At 38.6% G+C, this 18,592-nt stretch overlaps 1 protein-coding gene across 1 annotated transcript; it reads left to right on the plus strand.

The window, feature by feature from the left end:
* The first annotated feature begins 1,425 nt into the window (after positions 1-1,425).
* On the plus strand, positions 1,426-10,096 carry LOC149787577 (toll-like receptor 4). Its single transcript, XM_089973748.1, has 2 exons — positions 1,426-1,533; positions 4,697-10,096. The coding sequence occupies exon 2, from the start codon at positions 4,698-4,700 to the stop codon at positions 7,260-7,262; it is 2,565 nt and encodes an 854-aa protein (XP_089829874.1). The 5' UTR covers positions 1,426-1,533; position 4,697; the 3' UTR covers positions 7,263-10,096.
* Positions 10,097-18,592: the final 8,496 nt, after the last annotated feature.

Consider the following 18,592-nt stretch of genomic DNA (forward strand, 5'->3'; position numbering starts at 1 on the left):
TCGTCGTTCAAACCATTCTACAGAGAATAAAAATAAGATGAAAACATTGCAAGACGTCATGGACAATTTGGGTATGATGGAGCAAATGTTAGCGAGGCTAAACGAGGATCACTATTCTTATAGTCCCCATCGAGTGAAGATGGAGATCAACAATTTAAGAAAAGTAAAGGACATGATCAGTGCTGTGATGAAAGAAATAAAGGAGGAGAAGGAGGATGAAGAGGAAAGGATAAGGATGAGAGAATGGAACGAAAAAATTGAAAAAGAAGAAGAAGATGAGAAGAGGAAGAAAGAAGAGGAGGAGAAGCCAAAAAGAAGAGAAAAAGGAGGAAGAAAAGAAAGAAAAGAAGAGAAAAAGTGTAGGACAGAAAATAAGAAGTTGGTGGAGAAATAGAAGAAATTAGAAGAAGAAACCCAAAGGCCCTTTTCAGGGCCACTCCAATCTCTCGAAACGAGATCGACTTTCAATTGCCTACCCCTGTTCCATTTCCATAGACCCATCAGGTCGGGACCGTATTAAAATAGGGTCCCGACCCTGTTCCATTTCCCCTTGACGCTCAACAGTCCCATATTCCCATGTTCAATTCCCCTTGACGCTATATTGTCCCAGGGTTTTTCGTCCATGTTAAATTTACATAGACGCTATATTGTCCCAGGGTGGTTAATGTTAAATTTCCATAGACGCTATATGGTCCCAGGGGTGTTTTTAATGGTAAGTCCCATTGACGCTATGGTATCCCACTTAACTACTATCGGGAGATTCAGTTTGCTTTGAAACGCCAGTAAGTCGACGGTGGTAGGGACCCTTTCACGACAATCAAGTTAAGAAGTATAACCCATTGAATGAAATGACAAAGATATGTGCATTTGTTTTACATCCTTGATGCGTTTTTTGTTTTTTAAATAGTCGTGGGGTACAAACGGGAAGGTGTGCGAATACTATAGCCAATCCTCAAGGTCGTAGGGGTCACGCCCTGGAAGTTCTAGAAACTATGACTAAAATGCATAAGACAGTGAATAATTGATTGTTACACCGAGAACAATAACAAAGTTAAACTTCCTGCTCCGACGATTAAATCTATGTGATCTAAAAAACACTTTCCAATCTAAATATATAAATATCGTGACACTAGAACAGACATACCTCCACAATATACTCATAAGGAACCGATCATTTCATTTTTGGGGAGAGGGGTACTGGGATTATTTTTAAATCAAATGTATGGTCCTAAAAAGCTTCTTCATCAGTTTTAATTTTAAAAAAAGAAGAAGGAACTCTTTATATCAGTTGCTCACGCAAATATCTTGAGAATATATATCGTGGTGGTTTGATAGAGACCCTAACCTCACCCCCGAACATAAAATGGCCGGTCCCTAAATCTAAGTCACTGAATGATACTAGCTGAGGATAGAGGGGTATTGTTTCTAATTCACTCATAATGGTAGTGCACAGTAGACAGAAACAAATATTCATCTGATATTTGGATATTTTTATAATATGAATTGTTGTTTTGGTTTTCTTCATACTTAAAGGTAGGTGCGCCTTTTGAAACTTTTCATTTCGAAAGATATATAACTACTGTACATGTTACACAATAGAGATATGATTTGCACCAGACTTTTTTCATTAATTAAGCCAGTATCTTCATATATTGTTGTTGTTGTTGTTATAGGGTTCAACGTCATTTTTCAGCACATGATAGGCTATACATGGCGGCCAGTATTAACAGTGGAGGAAGAACCAGGGAAAACACCGGAAAGAACCACCGAAGCAACCGGAAGCTTTCTCACATATCCACATTTGCCGAGCCCGAGACTCGAACCCACGAAGACAGAGGTGAGATGGCAATGATCCGTGACGGAGAGCGCTTTAGACCACTCGGCCACTTGGGGCCCCTATCTTTGTATATAACATTCAGAATAAACAAATATTTTAAATGGACATATCTAAACATTCTTAGTCAAACTGAATACAGCAGAAATTAATAGAGCTTGAAGAAAAGAAATTACTTAACCTCTGACCTCGTGGTTGACCTTAATCAATATTAGTCATTCAATAGGACCATTGCTTCAAACTTCAGTATTTGGATTTGGAATTATATTTTGTATACATAATGGACAATATCTGATGATGTATTCAGTGTAGGAATAAATTCCTAGTTAATTTTACCAAACAAAATTGGCTTTGGTAATAGCAACTAGTTATGTTTTCGAGGGGATTAGAAAATACTCGCTGAAGTTTTATTATGATTTAGATCTTTATGTTTGTATGACCCCACATCAGTCATCCCATACCTGAACGGTTTGGTTGTTATGGTGGTATTCGTATGTAATCTGCATCATTCAAATGCAGTTTCAGCTGTCAGCTAACAACTGTCCCTCTTTTCCCACCCCGATGTTTTAAAAAAAAAACATTCTGCTGTATAAGCCTGGTCCCTTTGATTTTAGCTTTGATCCCTCCCCCCAAAAAGAATAGTGACTTTGCTCCCCACTTGGAAAATATTCCTGCTGACACCCATGCTAGGTGCTTAAAATATATTTAGCCTTTAGAACAATTTAATATAATTACTTTGTGTCCTGTTAAAATTTTCATTGATGTTTGCTGTTTTATTAATATACATCATGGGCTAACAACTCATTATGCTCATGGCATGCATACAGTTAAAATTATATTTGAAGCAAAGGTAATTGTTATTTAATTGTTACTTTCACGATGGGCCGACATGTGGACAGCACATTCACTGATAAATTCCTAAGTCTCCCCAAGGAGTAATCGTTTTCCGTTTTCATGGGTAAGTTCCCAATAGTCTTCTCGAGGAGTAATCGTTTTCCGTTTTCATGGGTAAGTTCCCAATAGTCTTCTCGAGGAGTAATCGTTTTCTGTTGTGCAGTCTGAGGTTTAGCATATTGTTATTTACACGTTACCAATTGTAGACTTCAGTTTTATTCAATAATATGATAATTCGTAACTAGACCTGTAAGTTACTAGGTTTCCATGAGATACTGATACGTATTATTTCCGTTCTATAATCAGTAGGTTGGTTCTTAATTCCTTACCCGGTTACCCGTAATACGTTATGTGAACAGTAACCGTTTAATCTCAGTCTACAAAACACTTTTGTACAGATAGTGAACTGGCAAAGATTAATGCCAAATCAAAGCTTCCATATTCCAAAATCTAACGAAACTTACCTGTTACACATGCTAATCCAAATATCTTCCATTATATTTAATTATACTGTCATATTCTCTGCTAATTGTGCAGCATTCAGTACCAATCAGACCGATTTTCAGGATCATTCAAACGCAAATTCTAAAATTTGTATATTCCTAGCAGTAAAATGACTTAGACGCAAAACCATAACATGCTTGAACTATGAATTGAAGAAATCGCGGTTCGTGTTTTTGCGAATGTGTGTATTCGTATATGTATTTGCATAACGTATAAGTGAAGATACAGTTAATATTATTAGATGGCGTATTTTAGAATAGCAGACTAGGGTACATGTTCAGAATTGGGCTGCAAGCAGGGCAGAGTTATTACACTCTTTCGATTCATGTTTGAAGCTTGTTTGTTTCAGAGGGGATGTGTTGATCGAAAAAGGGTTGGGAATGAGACATTTAATTACCATTTTCAACTTGCACATCAATCTGTTTATCTTACTCAATACACTTTTTGTTACGATGCAAGAAATGAGAGGGGATGTCGGTTAACCGTTTCTTTAGTTTTGTATTAATCGAAACGTCAACGGTTATCCGAGAAATCGTTGCAGCCCTAATTTCTTATCATAGCGGCGCTAAAGATGTCATCCCTTATTAAGTTGCTTTCTCATCGTTAATCTCATCTCCTACAGATAGGCCAGCATCTGTTCATTTGTTTTATTGATAAAAACAAGATCAACACTGGCTTTCGCTGCTTTAAATGGAATAAATAATATTCAACGACTCGAGACTGAAAAATTACTTTTTCTTGGGAAAGAAACTCAGCTGAAATAAATTAAGGTAAAAATTTAATGGCGCCATTGCTTGTAACTGGGCAACTCCTTTAGTTACTGTGATTCTATTTCAATACTTCCGCATTCTGGCAGTAAATTTGGTTTATCTATCTGAGACATAGATCCATCAATATACCTTTGACATTCCCTTGAATCGAAGGCTTGATTCTGTCTGGTGTAATTTTCTTTTATCACCACAGCAATTTGATCAATGGCTGCGATTTCTGCTGCTTTCTGAACTATTTTATACCGATTCAAAATATATGTCTTTTCCTTCAAAATTTCGAATGAAATATGTACGTCTGGTTCTTAGTGGTTGAACTCAAATTAGTCCTCGTATAGGTCTACAGCGACGAAGCATTTCCTACCCATTTATTAACACATCAGCCAGTCAACGCACAATGCAATACCCATGTACTAAAACATCAGAGAGTCAATTATCAATGCATCAACACATCAGCGAGTCAATTATCAATGCACCAACACATCATAGAGTCAATGGATAATGCAAAAATTCCCCGATCTTTCTCGAAATAGTTTGATTTGATTTGTGGAATAATTTATACTTATAAATTTAGAACACGCAAAAATGAAAGTTAGATGTGAAATAGTAGATTCCTATAATAATATAATCGTACTACTGGGATTTCATATTTAACATCTTATCATAAACTATATTTGTGTTTTCATGCTCTTTACAGGATGACGGGTATATATGCAAGTCTGATGTTAGTTTTCTTGGGTCTTATCGATAGAAATGATGCCATAATCTGTGAAACAGAAATATTTCATATCAGATCTTTGAGAAGAACATGCACAAATGTAACAAAATATGTTAAAGAGAACTGCCCTTTGGAGTTACAAATCAACTACAATTGTAGAAGTACAAACGTAACGAGTATATCTGAAATAGAGGGAAACACTTCATATTGTAGTCTAGACATTTCGAGAAATCGTGTTGAAAGACTGGACAATGGAACTTTTAGTGAATGGACAGACCTCGTCGCTCTTGATCTTTCAGATAATAATATCAGAGCCATCGAGCCCGACGCTTTTAAAGGATTGCAGAATCTCCGCTACCTGAATCTGAAACATACGAGACTAGATAAAATATCTAACATCCCTGGATTTTCTAAAGCATTTCGTCATTTACCCCAACTAATTATCTTGGATTTAAGCCAAAACGATTTTAACAGCTATGACTCGATCGGAGAAGCCGTCAATCACACTAGACAATTGCAATTTTTGGCACTAGAAGGGTGTCCATCTTGTACATTTGGACCAGAGTTTGGCACACTAAAACAATTGATAACCTTGGATCAGACTGGGGAAGAAGAGTGGAGTTACTGTTCCATTGAAACGCTTAACGACAATTACTTCGAAAATCTGCCGTTTTTAAAACGTGTCATTCTATCAGATTGTGGAATCCAGACAATTTCACCCGATGCATTCGCTCCTTTTTCTCAGATAGAGGAACTCGACCTTTCCTATAACTACAACCTAACTTTTGATAGGGCAGCTATAGGATTGCAAGGGTTGCGTAATGCTACATCACTTAAAAAGTTATACCTTAATTATATACATCCAATTATTCAAGGTCATTCTATTATGCTTAAGAAAGAACACGCCACATTCTTATCAAATTTACAAGTTCGAGAACTCCATTTGGAGGGCAACAAATTGGATGTATTCGAATATGGGGTACTATCAGCCCTTCCAGACACAATACAGGCAGTAAATCTTAGAGATAACAGGCTTGTAACCGGCTCCTACCTGGCCGAATTTTTTGACAATAACCAAACACTTAAACATTTGGAACTATTAGATATCTCTGATCAACATTCAGCTTTTTCTGAACAGGATCCATATGAATTTCTTCCGGAAGAAATCAAGCTGACGAAACGGGCGACCAATCATAATATATGGAAAGGTCTGTTCATGCAATTTGTGCCCGAGGTAGCTTTTCCTCCTAACCTTAAAATAATCATATGCAAACATATGGGGTGGAATTTCCCAATTCCTGAAATTCACGTGTCCCCCAATAATTGTCTCAAACATATCGACCTCTCTTATAATGGTTTGCACAGTTGGATTGGTCCAATAACTGGTCTGAATCAGCTGCAGAATCTATCATTGGCTCATAACTATTGTGACAATGTGACTCGCGTCTTCTTTTCACATTTTGATGGACTGAAAAGACTAAACATTCAGGGAAACTTACTTGGATCCATACTTGGTCAGGACTCCGATGGTATTATCTTCAGCTCATTAAAATCGTTACGATATCTGAACATTTCTTCTAATAAAATCTGCAAGCTACCACAAACGATATTCCAACACATGGTATCGTTAGAAGAACTTATAATTTCTTACAACATGCTCAGCAAATGGGAAATAGACGTACGGAAAATGACAAATTTGACAAAAATAGATATGTCTTTCAACAAAATTGAGACTCTGCCTGATAAGTTTACAGATCACATAGATGGAATTGTAAAAAACCAAAACGTTACGATCGACTTAAAGGGAAATCCAATTTCTTGTGCATGTGAAAATATCAGATTTCTAAACTGGATGATGGATACCAAAGTTATTCTTACATACGATAATGTATGTGGGCAAAAAACGAAACAAAACACAAAACGGAAACTGAGATCCCTGGAAAAGGAATGCACTTCAAAAGCTGGACTGATAGCCGGATGTATAGCGTTCATTGTCCTCACCTTTGCCGTCATATTTGGCGGAATTATTTACCGGTACAAGTGGCATATACGGTATCTCTATTACAGCGCAAGGAACTCCTTGGGCATTCGACATCAGGGTGAGGATTACAGCGAACTTTACCAGTATGACAGTTTTGTATCGTATGCCGACGAGGATAAACCGTTCGTATATAATGGAATCCTGCCTGAGGTAGAAGAGAGGTTCGGTTTGAGGCTGTGTATCGCTGATCGGGATTTCACACCTGGTGTTTCGATCCCAGAGAACATTATCCGGGCTATCTCATCAAGTAGACGGGCAATTTTTGTATTGTCTAAAAGCTTCTTGCGGAGTTATTGGTGTAAATACGAGCTAAATATGGCGAGAATAGAATCAGAGAAGAAAAACAGGAAACTTGTCGTTGTGGTAATGTACATTAAAGTACCCAATGATCTACTTCCATTAGATGTTATGGAAGTTATTCGAAGCCATACTTACATTGATTACCCGGATGATGAAAGAAATCGAGAAGTATTTTGGAGGCGACTTAAGACTACTATTGACTGAATTCCGTAATAAGCATTTTACTATCTTATTTTTGTAAGAAGACAGCTTGTTTTATGTGTGACAGAGGATTTTTTTGTAATATTAATGAAAGTGACATTTGTAGAACATCGTTCTGTCAGCATTACATTGAACATTTTTTGTAAACGTAAGCCTATATCATGTAAAATCTAAAAGAGGTTAGGTGTATATTGTGTACAGATAACCCCTGCATCATATATATATATATATATATATATATATATATATATATATATATATATATATATATATATATATATATATATATATAGGGCCGGTGCCAGACCCGGCCAGACTATCTGGCGCTCTAGGCAGGGTTAGATTCTAGCGCCCCACCCCACCCCCGCAAAATATCAATTTCCAAATTTATAAACAATAAAAAAAATTTTAAAAATGCGCCCCCTGAAATCAGCCCCCTAGGGGGCTGACTAGTTTGCCTATATGGTAGCGCTGGCCCTGTATATATATATATATATATATATATATATATATATATATATATATATATATATATATATATATATATATATATATATATTATTGCTGCACCATGTATTGTGCTCCTCTGTGGACAAACGTTAGAGAATGTATGAAAAGTAAACTAGTTATTGGTTATAATAATAGTGTTCGTTTTCTATTAGGTCTTACTAGGTAGAAAAGCGCCTCCAACATGTTTGTAAATTATTATGTATTCAGTTTCGATGAAATAATGAGAAAGGATGTATTCTCAATGATGATAAGAATATCTAATAGTAAGAACTGTATATTGAAATCTCTTTGGAACTATGACATTTATTTAAATTCTCATATCATTAGTAGATGGAACAAATTACTATTTAATTGTGTCATTTAATTTCATTCTTCACAATGCATGTCGCAGTTAATAGTTGTAGATGTATCTGTATACTTGTAGGTATGGTATATATGTTCTTTTATATTAACAATGTTTATTTTTACATCTATATTTTATTTTAAAGGTATGGACTTTGTAGAAATAAAGAATTTTTATCTTCTTATCTTATCTGATATATGCGGAAGAAAAGACCAATGAATAACATATTCCTTGAAGAATGAAATCGTATAGTGAACAAAGAGCAATGGAACTCTGGTTCTAGCCATCATTAATGGGAAGTACATCTTGCATTTTGCTTAGATTTACTGCAAAAAGTATCAAACAAAAACAAAAACAAACATAAAAGCTATGCTTTAGAGCGCGCACAGGCAGGAACATGAGGGGACCTAGGAGTGCCGAAAACGTGATTTTTTTGTGTGCACATTTTCAGTTTATGAATAGAAAGCTTGCCATGAGTATGCATGTTATGCCTCTTTTATACATTATCTTATAGATAATGATATATATTTTCGGTTTAACAGAGTATCAATAAAATACTGATGGCGTTTTTAGCTCACCTGAGCACTAAGCGCTCAATGGTTTGCTATTTTGATCACTCGTCGCCCGTCGTCGTCAATGTTTTGCTTCGAAAGACATTTCTTCTCAAACCGCTTAGGCAATCACTAAAAGTATTGTCCTCTTTTAAATTTGTGCAAATCATGAATTCTGGTTGCCATGGAAACGGAAAGAAAAAAACTTTAAAAATCTCTGAAACTATTGTCAGATTTATAAATAATTTTGTAGAAATAGAAATGATGTTCGACTGACCATCTATGGCATTTGTTCAAACCGGGTAGATTCGTCCAAAAAAAAAATGACATGGCTGCCAGTGAGGGGGCTCATTTTCCTTGTATAAACTTATATGCAAAACTTTAAAAATCTTCTCTGAAACTACCTGTTCAAATTCAGAACAATTTCTCAGAATTAATTTTTGCGTAATCCTCAGTAATGTTTGTTCAAACCAACTTAATTCGTTGAAAATGTGGTCGTCAGGGTTATGACTTATTCTCCGTATATATTTAAACAGAAAATTTAAACTAACGATAGAAGCCGCATTTATCTAAACGTGCTAAAAATGTTTACATTGGGTCCAAAAATAGGTCACATTTCCATACGCCAGTAATTCCTTATTAGCAAAATAGAAGCAATACTTATTTTTGGATTTTAATCGGTGGCGGTTAAATTTTTGTTTACTATCGCACTTAGCGAGCCAGGTAGGTTGATTATTACACTGTTTATATTATGAATAAGTTAAATATATGACGATTAAATTGTAAAAAAAATATATAAAAATTACATGTTCATTACTGTATTCATTTATACTGTATGAATTAAATATACAGACTCAGTGGTATTTATATTTAAGAATGATGCTTGTTGTCGTCCTCACATGTAAGCACATGTACCTGTTTTAGTATGATACATTTGTTATGAATTATAAATAACTTGATTTATTTACATTTCATGAAACCATTTTGGTCTAATGAGAGTAAATGAGAGCTAGTTGTGAGTTGTCGTTACTACCTAGGTGGCACCAATACTGCCTGTCCAACAATCGGATTACCGATGTAATTATTATTTTCGATCGATAAGCGAAGAAAACTATTCCTAGATTAAATTCTGAGGTTAATATTTCTTAATTTATGCAGAGTATGTGTTGCTGTGTGCCTGGTAGTATTAAATGAAAGAAAGGTAGTAGTAAAACAGTACATATTCAAAGAATGATCTTCCATAACTAGTACGGAGTTGAAATTGCCATCATAAATAACTTTCATTTGCTTTATGTTGGGTAATTTTTGAACTGGTATTGTTTCAAAACACGTATACATGCTCTTTATTAAACGTATGTAAATATTATAGTATTTGCCTGCAATCATGGTTTTAGAAAGGATATGCCGGAAAATAAAAATAATTAGAACATTAATTCTTTAGTTCTTTATTTTGGATTTCACAATATATTTACTGTGCAATAATGATCATTCATTTTAAAACTATTTCTCAAAAAGCTCCGATTTGAAATGCGATTCAAAACAACTTTTAAACATTTTGACCATTTCAGTTATGAATGTTTTTTCATTCCTATAAATGACAATGTACTTGATGTCATGACTTGAAGGTTATTGGCTTTACACACAAAATACATCACTTTACACTGTTGCAAAAAATTAACCTTGAATTTGAGAAAGATAGTCATAGTTTTCGTCAAGGAATAATTCTCCTCCCGAGGGAAATGCGTATGTAAATTTAAGTTAATATGGCACAGAGAACGATTAAATTCTTCAATCCCTTCACGAATACGGACATTTTACTTCCAAAATGGGGACCGCTCCGATGGCCTAGTGGTTAGAGCGTCCGCCTCGGTTGCGGGAGGTCGTGGGTTAGATCCGCGGCCGAGTCCTACCAAAGACTTATTTTTAAAATATGGTACTAACAGCTGCCAGGCTTGGCAGTAGTGAAGGGGGATATTATAACGACAATGGGAATTAGCATTACAGGACCCCTTGGGAACATATAGCGACAATGGAAATTTAACATGGAGAAAAATCGTGGGAACATATAGCGACAAGGGAAATTTAACATGGAGAAAAATCGTGGGAACATATAGCGACAAGGGAAATTAACATGGAGAAAAATCGTGGGGCTGTTGAGCGACAAGGGGATTTGAACATGGAGAAAAATCGTGGGAACATATAGCGACAAAGGAAATTAACATGGGATTTTTTTTTTTAAAAAAAATAAAAAATAAAAAAGGGGTAGGCAATGGAAAGGCTATCTCTTTTCGAGAAATATGGCTGGCCCTGAAAAGGGCCTTTGGGTTTTCTTCTTCTTCTTCTTCTTCTTCTTCTTCCTCTTCTGCTTCTAATTTCTTCTTTTCCTCCACCAAGTTCTTATTTTATCTCCTACACTCTTCTTCCCTTTCTTTTTTTCTTCTCCTCCTCTTCTTTCTTCTTCTCTTCTTCCTCTTCTTTCTTCCTCTTTTCATTTTCTTCTTCTTTTTCAATTTTTTCGTTCCATTTGCGTATTCTTATTCTTTCCTCTTCATCCTCCTTCTCCTCCTTTATCTCTTTCATGACACCACTAATCTTGTCCTTTGCTTTTCTTAAGTTATTAATTTCCATCTTTACACGATGGGGACTATAGGAATAATGGTCTTCAACGAGTCTTATTAGCATCTGTTCCATTATTCCTAAGTTGTCTAAAACGTCTTGCAAGGTTTGTATTTTGTCCATTTGGTTTGACGCCATCTTCTTTTTATTCTTTGCAGAATGGTTTGAACAACGAACACTGTGGGTTCTTATAGTGAAAGCGCGGACGTGAAGGAAAACATCCCCCTAAAAACATAAAATGGATCTTACCTAGATCGTGACCAAACAACGCGCGGACGTGAAGGAAAACATACCCCTACTTTTTCATTTCATATAATATAACCCAAACTATACTCTCCACATTTGCTAAGAAACAATAAAGAAACCCATAATCTACTATTCGCACAAACATACCTTTACTCTTACAAACACAAACACACCAACACATACCCTCACACGATCTTAAAAAAGAGTTAGTGTTTATTTTCACACTACTCTACCTACACACATTGGCAAATTAATAGTTATTTCTTTTCTAGAGTATTGGATAGCCCTGAAAAGGGCTGTTTTTTTGAACTCCAGATGCAACTATCTAATGATTACACCTTCCTGGCCTGGCGCCACACACGCATCTTCTTCCCCAGTCTCCTTTCACCTTTCTTCTGGGGAGCGAAGAGGGAGGATGATTCGCTTCATCACCCCAATCCTCTGTCTCGGGAATATTGAACGACATCCTCTCTTCTCTTTTCTTTTCCTCCTCTTCCCTCTGTCTTCTCTCCTCCTCTTCCTTCTTTATTCTTTCTTCTTCTATTATAGCCTCCGCAGCCAGTTCATTGACCAGGCGCCTTACATATTCCAGATGTATCTGGAGTTCAAGAAGTTTGCTTATTCTGATACTATTCATTCTTGTGTTGATCAATCAACAAGGGTAGCTAGACTGCCCAGCGAGTTTCAATTTATAGTGAAAGCGCGGACGTGAAGGAAAACATCCCCTAAAAACATAAAATTGATCTTACCTAGATCATGACCAAAAACAACAACAACGCGCGGACCTAAAAGAAACACTCACTCACTTTTTATGCTACCCATCACTATTTTAAAATTTTTTCATAAATCACTTCAATAGACTATTTACATACGCAAAGCAATCCAATTTAACCCCAAATACACACCTCAAACACCAAAAAAGACATCATTTTAATCTACTATCCATACCAACTTACTTGATCACTTACAAACACAAACACACAAACACATACCCTCACATTTTTTAAAAAGAGTTAGTGTTTATTTTCACACTACTCTACCTACACACATTGGCAAATTGATCGTTATTTCTTTTCTAGAGTATTGGGTAGCCCTGAAAAGGGCTGTTTTTTTTGTTTGCTATGGCATTCTTTTTTTAGTTTCTAAGAATGCGATGTCCTCTGAGGATTGACTTTCTGGCGATAGGTCTGCTTCTTCGGAAAGAGAAGAAGAACTCTTTGGTGTCGATACGACAATCGACAAAGCCTCTGTCAGCTTCAGGTTGTTGCTGCTGCTGTTGCTGTTGTTGCTGCTGTTGCTGCTGTCTCTGAAGTCTGTACTTCTCTGTCTATTCTTCTTTCTCCCTGTTCATTTCTTCTCTGAAGAGCTCTTCTATCAGGTCTTCAGTGATTTTTAACATTCTCACATTCTCTATTTCTTCTGGCTTCGGTATCAGACTGTGTCTGACCCTATGCAAATTCACGTAGGCTTCGTTGAGCTTAGCTAGTTTGGAGCACATCTTCGTAGGAGGATGAGTCAACAATGGATGGTTAGACTGGAAACAACCCCGGTTCTTAAAGTCAAAGCGCGGACGTGAAGGAAAACATCCCACACGGTTTTCAAGCCGCAACGTTCATGAGAGGGATAGTAAGAAATGAAAGAGCATCAATCCAACATTCTTATAGCTAAACAAAAGACAAAGGCATTTTTTTCTAAACACAACATTTTTTATTCAAAAATCACTTAACACTAAACAACAACATTTTTAACATTTTTAACAATAATCCAACACTATAACATCAAACAATTTTTTTCAAATCACAAACATTTTTTCTCAATGGACAATCTACTTTAAACAGGGCTGACAACGTTGTGAATGAAATTGTGATTTCCACTGTTGGAAATCATTAGGCCATTGATGGACACTACGTTTCCTAGCTTGAGACAAAAGATAAGCATAATGGTCACAAAACCATCGATCTACTTTCACATCATTTCTAGCAGAAGAACGAGGATCAAAATGAGTCACTAAATGTTCTAAGGAATAGCCCAGGCTGCGATGATGCAGAAAATACACACAATATTGTCCACACACCAAGGAATCTGTGCCTTGTAATTTCACATTATTGAATCGGGTGGTTTGAGCATTTCTTCTCATAAAGTCAATGATATCGTCTTCCAAAGGGGGCAATCCGTACGAATCGAAATATTCCACACATCCTTCTTGAGGAAAGTAGACGGCTACCCAGTGGGTTCCTGGGAGATGACTGTCGTCCGTGTTGATCACGTAAGCTTGATGGTCTTTAGGTTTGCGATGAGGGAGTTCATCTTTAGCACAGACGACAGGATTCCAAGAAGCCGTATACGAACTGTGGTTCAAAAGGTAATAAAGTTCCCAGGTATCCATTTGTGTTGTTTTCTTCTTCACAGGTAATAATAAGTCGTCAATTCGATCCTGACTTTTTGCTTGAAAATGTCTGACGAATAAACGGTTATTCGTTCTGTTTCCTCACTCTGATTCAGGAGAGCTTCGATACGATGGATCTCTTGAGTGGTTAATGGTGGACAAGAATGTTCACGCAAGTCTTTATACCACTGGTGCAACACTTCCTTGTTCGAGATGAGACTCCAAGCTTCGTCCAGATACTCGTCCAATTTTTCTTCTTGACTCAACATCAGGCATTTATCGTGTTGAATTTGACTGGGATGATCGTTTTGACATCCATAACAATTTTTCTTGATCAATTCCGTCATTTTATCGACCAAGTGTTTGGCAAAACAGGAGACTAAATGCGCTTCTTGTTCTGGCCATCGGGACTTCATCATGATCACTTCTTCTTCTTTTTCCACGGTCTCCTTACATTCCATGTCCAAAGTTTCTCCACTAGGTAAAGAGGGATAACAGTCTTCCATGGCTTCTAGTAATCTAGAATGACTTCTCTCAAACTATTGATTTCTATGGTATTATCAAATTCGGCATACAGGATGACGTTCACCGTTACATCAGGGTCTCGGTTTGCAAACTGAATTTCCACACGAATTTGGCCGGATTTTATAGGGTGGAAATGTCCCTCGTCGCTGCCTTGGTCTGGAGTGAAATCGAAAGCCCACAAAGCATAACCTCCTGCGTAATCCTCGTACGTAATGCCGTGACTGGTGTTGGTTCCTAACTGGCCGGTGGCTTCGTACAGGGACAAGAACGATCTCAAGTAATTCTTCTTCTCAAAGTCAGGTTCGAAAGGTCGGGTACACAAGGTCTTGCCATCGCGACTGACTTCGATCTTGGACACGCCAAAGTGTTGAAAGTAGAAAGGATTTTTTTCGACAGCTCCGTTGAAGGCTGTATTCTCGACGATACCAACGATTAAACGTTTGGGTAGCTGTCCTTGGAACAGATGATCTTCGATCATGGATCGCTGTCCCTTGGGAATGGTGAAGGTTTTCACTTCCACGCGTCGTATGGGATACTTGGCGGTCGTTCTGCTCAACGTCTGACTGATGTCGTTTCCCACTTTAGGTAACACTTCCACACGGCGTACGTAGAGCCTGGCTTCCTCGATGACAGTTTTGCAAACAGTAGTACCTATCAAATGGAAAGCGGCACTGCTACGATTCAGTCTCAGGCGAACATTCACCCCGTTTAGCAAATATTTCTCTTGCAACCACATGTCCAGATGTAAACGATCCATCAGTTCTAAACTTTGTCCGTTTTTGATTTTGTCTCTTCGTTCTACAAATCCGTCATTGTTTGGTGTTTTGCTTGCATCAGTTTCGAATCTTTCAAACTGGCCTGCTTCGTCAGCTTCCCATAGCACACAGGCATTGAGATGAGTGTTCTTGGCATCTATTCCGTACGTCAAGAGATTTTCCAGGTACGCTCGATAAGGGTAAGTATCCATGCTGCTGCTGACCAGTTTGTTGTTCAAGTACAAGTCCACTCCGCTAAACAAGGAATGCATGAAATTGTTGACGGGAGCTATTACCTCATCGCCATCTAGGGTCGAATTGTCCTCATCGACAACTTTGACTTTCAAGTACAAGTAACTGCTATTCAGATCGATGTAATCTTCGGGCTGTCCTTTGATTTCAAACTCGATGGGAGCTGAGGCTGTCAATGAGGAGACGGGGTGAAATTCCACCCACTGGGATTCTTGCATCGTCATCATGGTGGGGGGCATGGCAAACAGATCCAGTTCCGTCTTGGAACAGGCGCATGACTCTCGGTGCATCATTTTTTGTTCTGTTCTTTCTCAATAATCGAAAACGTCTAAGTCTCGAACGGTTCTTCTTTTCTTGGCCTTTCTCGCTTGAAGTCTGGTGAAAGGGTGTTTTCTTCGTCGTCTCTTTCTGCCTTGTCCTTGCTGAATGCCTGACTCGGTAGCGTGCAGGGCATTTATAGGTGTGTCTCGTCGGCTCAAAATGTCTTTGCCCGTTTGCAGCAAGACATTTTTGCCAGCCCTCATGAAGGCTTCTTTAGGGTTTTGTTTGTCGATGATAACATTTTGGAGAAATTCTTTGCCTTGTGTCAGTGCCGCATCTTTCAAGGCGTGCAATCCGCGTGTCACCATCGGTTTCAACACCGGAGCCACCGAACGAAAGGCCGATTTTAACATGTCTCCTAAACCGTGTCCTCGCTGTCGAGCAACCCCTCGGTACACTGGATACATGACTTACTTACGAGTCGTGAGAAAACCGTTTTCGAAAATGGAGTTTCACCGTGACTTTTCCTTTGGTGAATGGAATATTTTGTCCCAAATCTCCTTTTATAGTAATGTTGACCGTGTCCAAATACGACTTGCTGACAGGCAAATAGTGAGGATGGACAAATTCGCTGTGGACGTGGTAAGTGTTTCCACCTTCCTCGTCAGCGTTTGCGGCAGAATCCACTTTGAAAGGAATGACACGCAGTAACGGCACGGAGGTGTGTCCCACCACCTTGTATTCCACCACATCAGAGTACACGAACATCAAATTCAGTCCTTGGTTCAGTTCTACCGGGGTAAGAAAATACTTGGCAAAAGAATCGTTGTCGTAAATGACTGGTAATTCGGGTTGTGTTTTTTGTTCTACTTTCTTCCTCAGCTCCATGTCACCGCCCAACATGTCAAACAATTCAGGACAAAATAAGAAAGACATGATTTTGGGCCCCTCAGGAAATTTTATCAGGAAGCGACGAGCTGTTTTGTGGTACTCCAGGGTGACACTTTTTTTGACACTTTCCAAAGCTTTCAGAAACACACCATTAAACCTGGTGGCTATGGTGTTGACCAAATGTTGACCACTAAAATAATAGCCTGGGGGAATGAACAAGTGATAGGTGGTCCACTTTAGATTTGGTGTACGGGTTTTCTTGTCATATTTGCTATGGGTATCCATCCACTGTTGCATTTGCTCGTCATGAACTTCCACATCAAATTTATTTTGATTGGGAAGGACATTGAGGACTTGGGTCGGGTGAATCATTTCTACTAAAGCCACTTCCCAATGGGCTTCGTGATCTAACTGGATGGCCTGAGGTAATTTAGCCGTGTAACAGCACAACGTGTTGTGGGGAAACACCTCCATGGAACTGTCACTGGGTAAGGTTAAGTAAAATTGGTTTTCGTGACTCATAATTCCAGAGTTCTGTGGCTGTCCGAGGGGATATTACTGGACGTCAGAGGCGTGTCTCCGTCTAGAATGGGGTTCTGGTTGTGGTTGGAGTGGTGACTGGCACTGGCACTGGACACAACGTTCCCGTTCGAGGAGAATTTCAGGGAGGGATTGGGAAGCAGGTAACCGGTGCAACTGCTCAATAAAATGGTCCACAATTGTTTGTCTCCTTGTTGCAAACTCAAATTGGCAATGGCTGCCCCGATGACACAATACACCACGAAGATTTGGCAGAAAAAGACGATTTGCGTTTTAGGCACACGTTCTCCACACCACACCCACAAGGGTTGTTTTTGTAAATCTTGCACAGAAGAACTAGGTGAAGAAGGAGTGGTCGACGTAGCTGCGTCTGTTGTGTGAAAGGGCATGATGGTCACTTCTTTTTATAGTCGATGACTTGCGAAGCGTCGATCCAAGAATCGAAACTGGGTGGATATCCTTTCCAACGTACTTTGACTTCTTTGACACGTCGTTTGCCCACTTTACGGGTTCTGCGTTCGAGAATGCTTTCGATGTCGTACACGTCGTCTTCTTTTTTGGTGACACGTTGTAACTCGGGCAAATAAAACGTTCCTTTGAGCACTTCTCCGTTCATGTCTTCCAATTTATAGACGGTAGGATGACGGCCATGCACTCGTCCAGTGACACGAAACAATTCGGTCGTCCAGTTAGGTAAGTAACCTTTGTCGAAAGTGCGTTTGGTTTTGCCAATGCGCACCCAATCTCCTACGGTCAACTCTCCACTTTTCTTGGGGACAGCCCTCGTCGGGGACGTACCAAACAGACGCTCAAACACTAGCACTTCGTTGTCGGGAGTCACGTCTTGCGGGGCACGTCCGATGCTTCGATGGTATGATTGGTTGTACGCTTGCACCAGGTGGGGTAAGATGTCGAAGTACTTCAGAGTGTGGTGATGCGTAAAATATTTCCACATGCGTTCTTTCAAAGTGCGTTGAAAACGTTCCACGATGCTGGCTTTGGTTTCGGGATTCTCGGTGGTAAAAAAATGAATGTCACGTTTCTTTAATTCTTTTTGGAAAGCTTGGTTCAGAAATTCGGTGCCTTTGTCCGTTTGCCATCGAAGAGGGTGACGACCGCTTTGTTTCAACACCCGTTGTAGGGCTCGCACTAACTCGCTGCTCGATTTGGAAGTCAAGGGCACGACCCAGGCAAATTTGGAAAAGACGTCGATGACACAAAACAAATATTTGTAGCCACGATTGTAGCTGGCCAAATGAGAGACATCGGCTAAATCGGCTTGCCATTGATGATCGATGACTTCCACTCGGGTGCGACTTCTGGCAAACTTGCGTCGAATGGGTTTGTGTAAAGTGTAGGTAGCTTGTTCTTGTAACCATCGTTGCACTTGAGGTAAACGGAGACTTTTCAGTCGAGTTTTGGCAGCACGATACAATTTTTGAACTCCTGCGTAACCT

Source organism: Sinohyriopsis cumingii, chromosome 11 (genome assembly GCF_028554795.1).
Source record: "Sinohyriopsis cumingii isolate HCF-2022 chromosome 11, ASM2855479v2, whole genome shotgun sequence".
NCBI lineage: Eukaryota > Metazoa > Mollusca > Bivalvia > Unionida > Unionidae > Sinohyriopsis > Sinohyriopsis cumingii.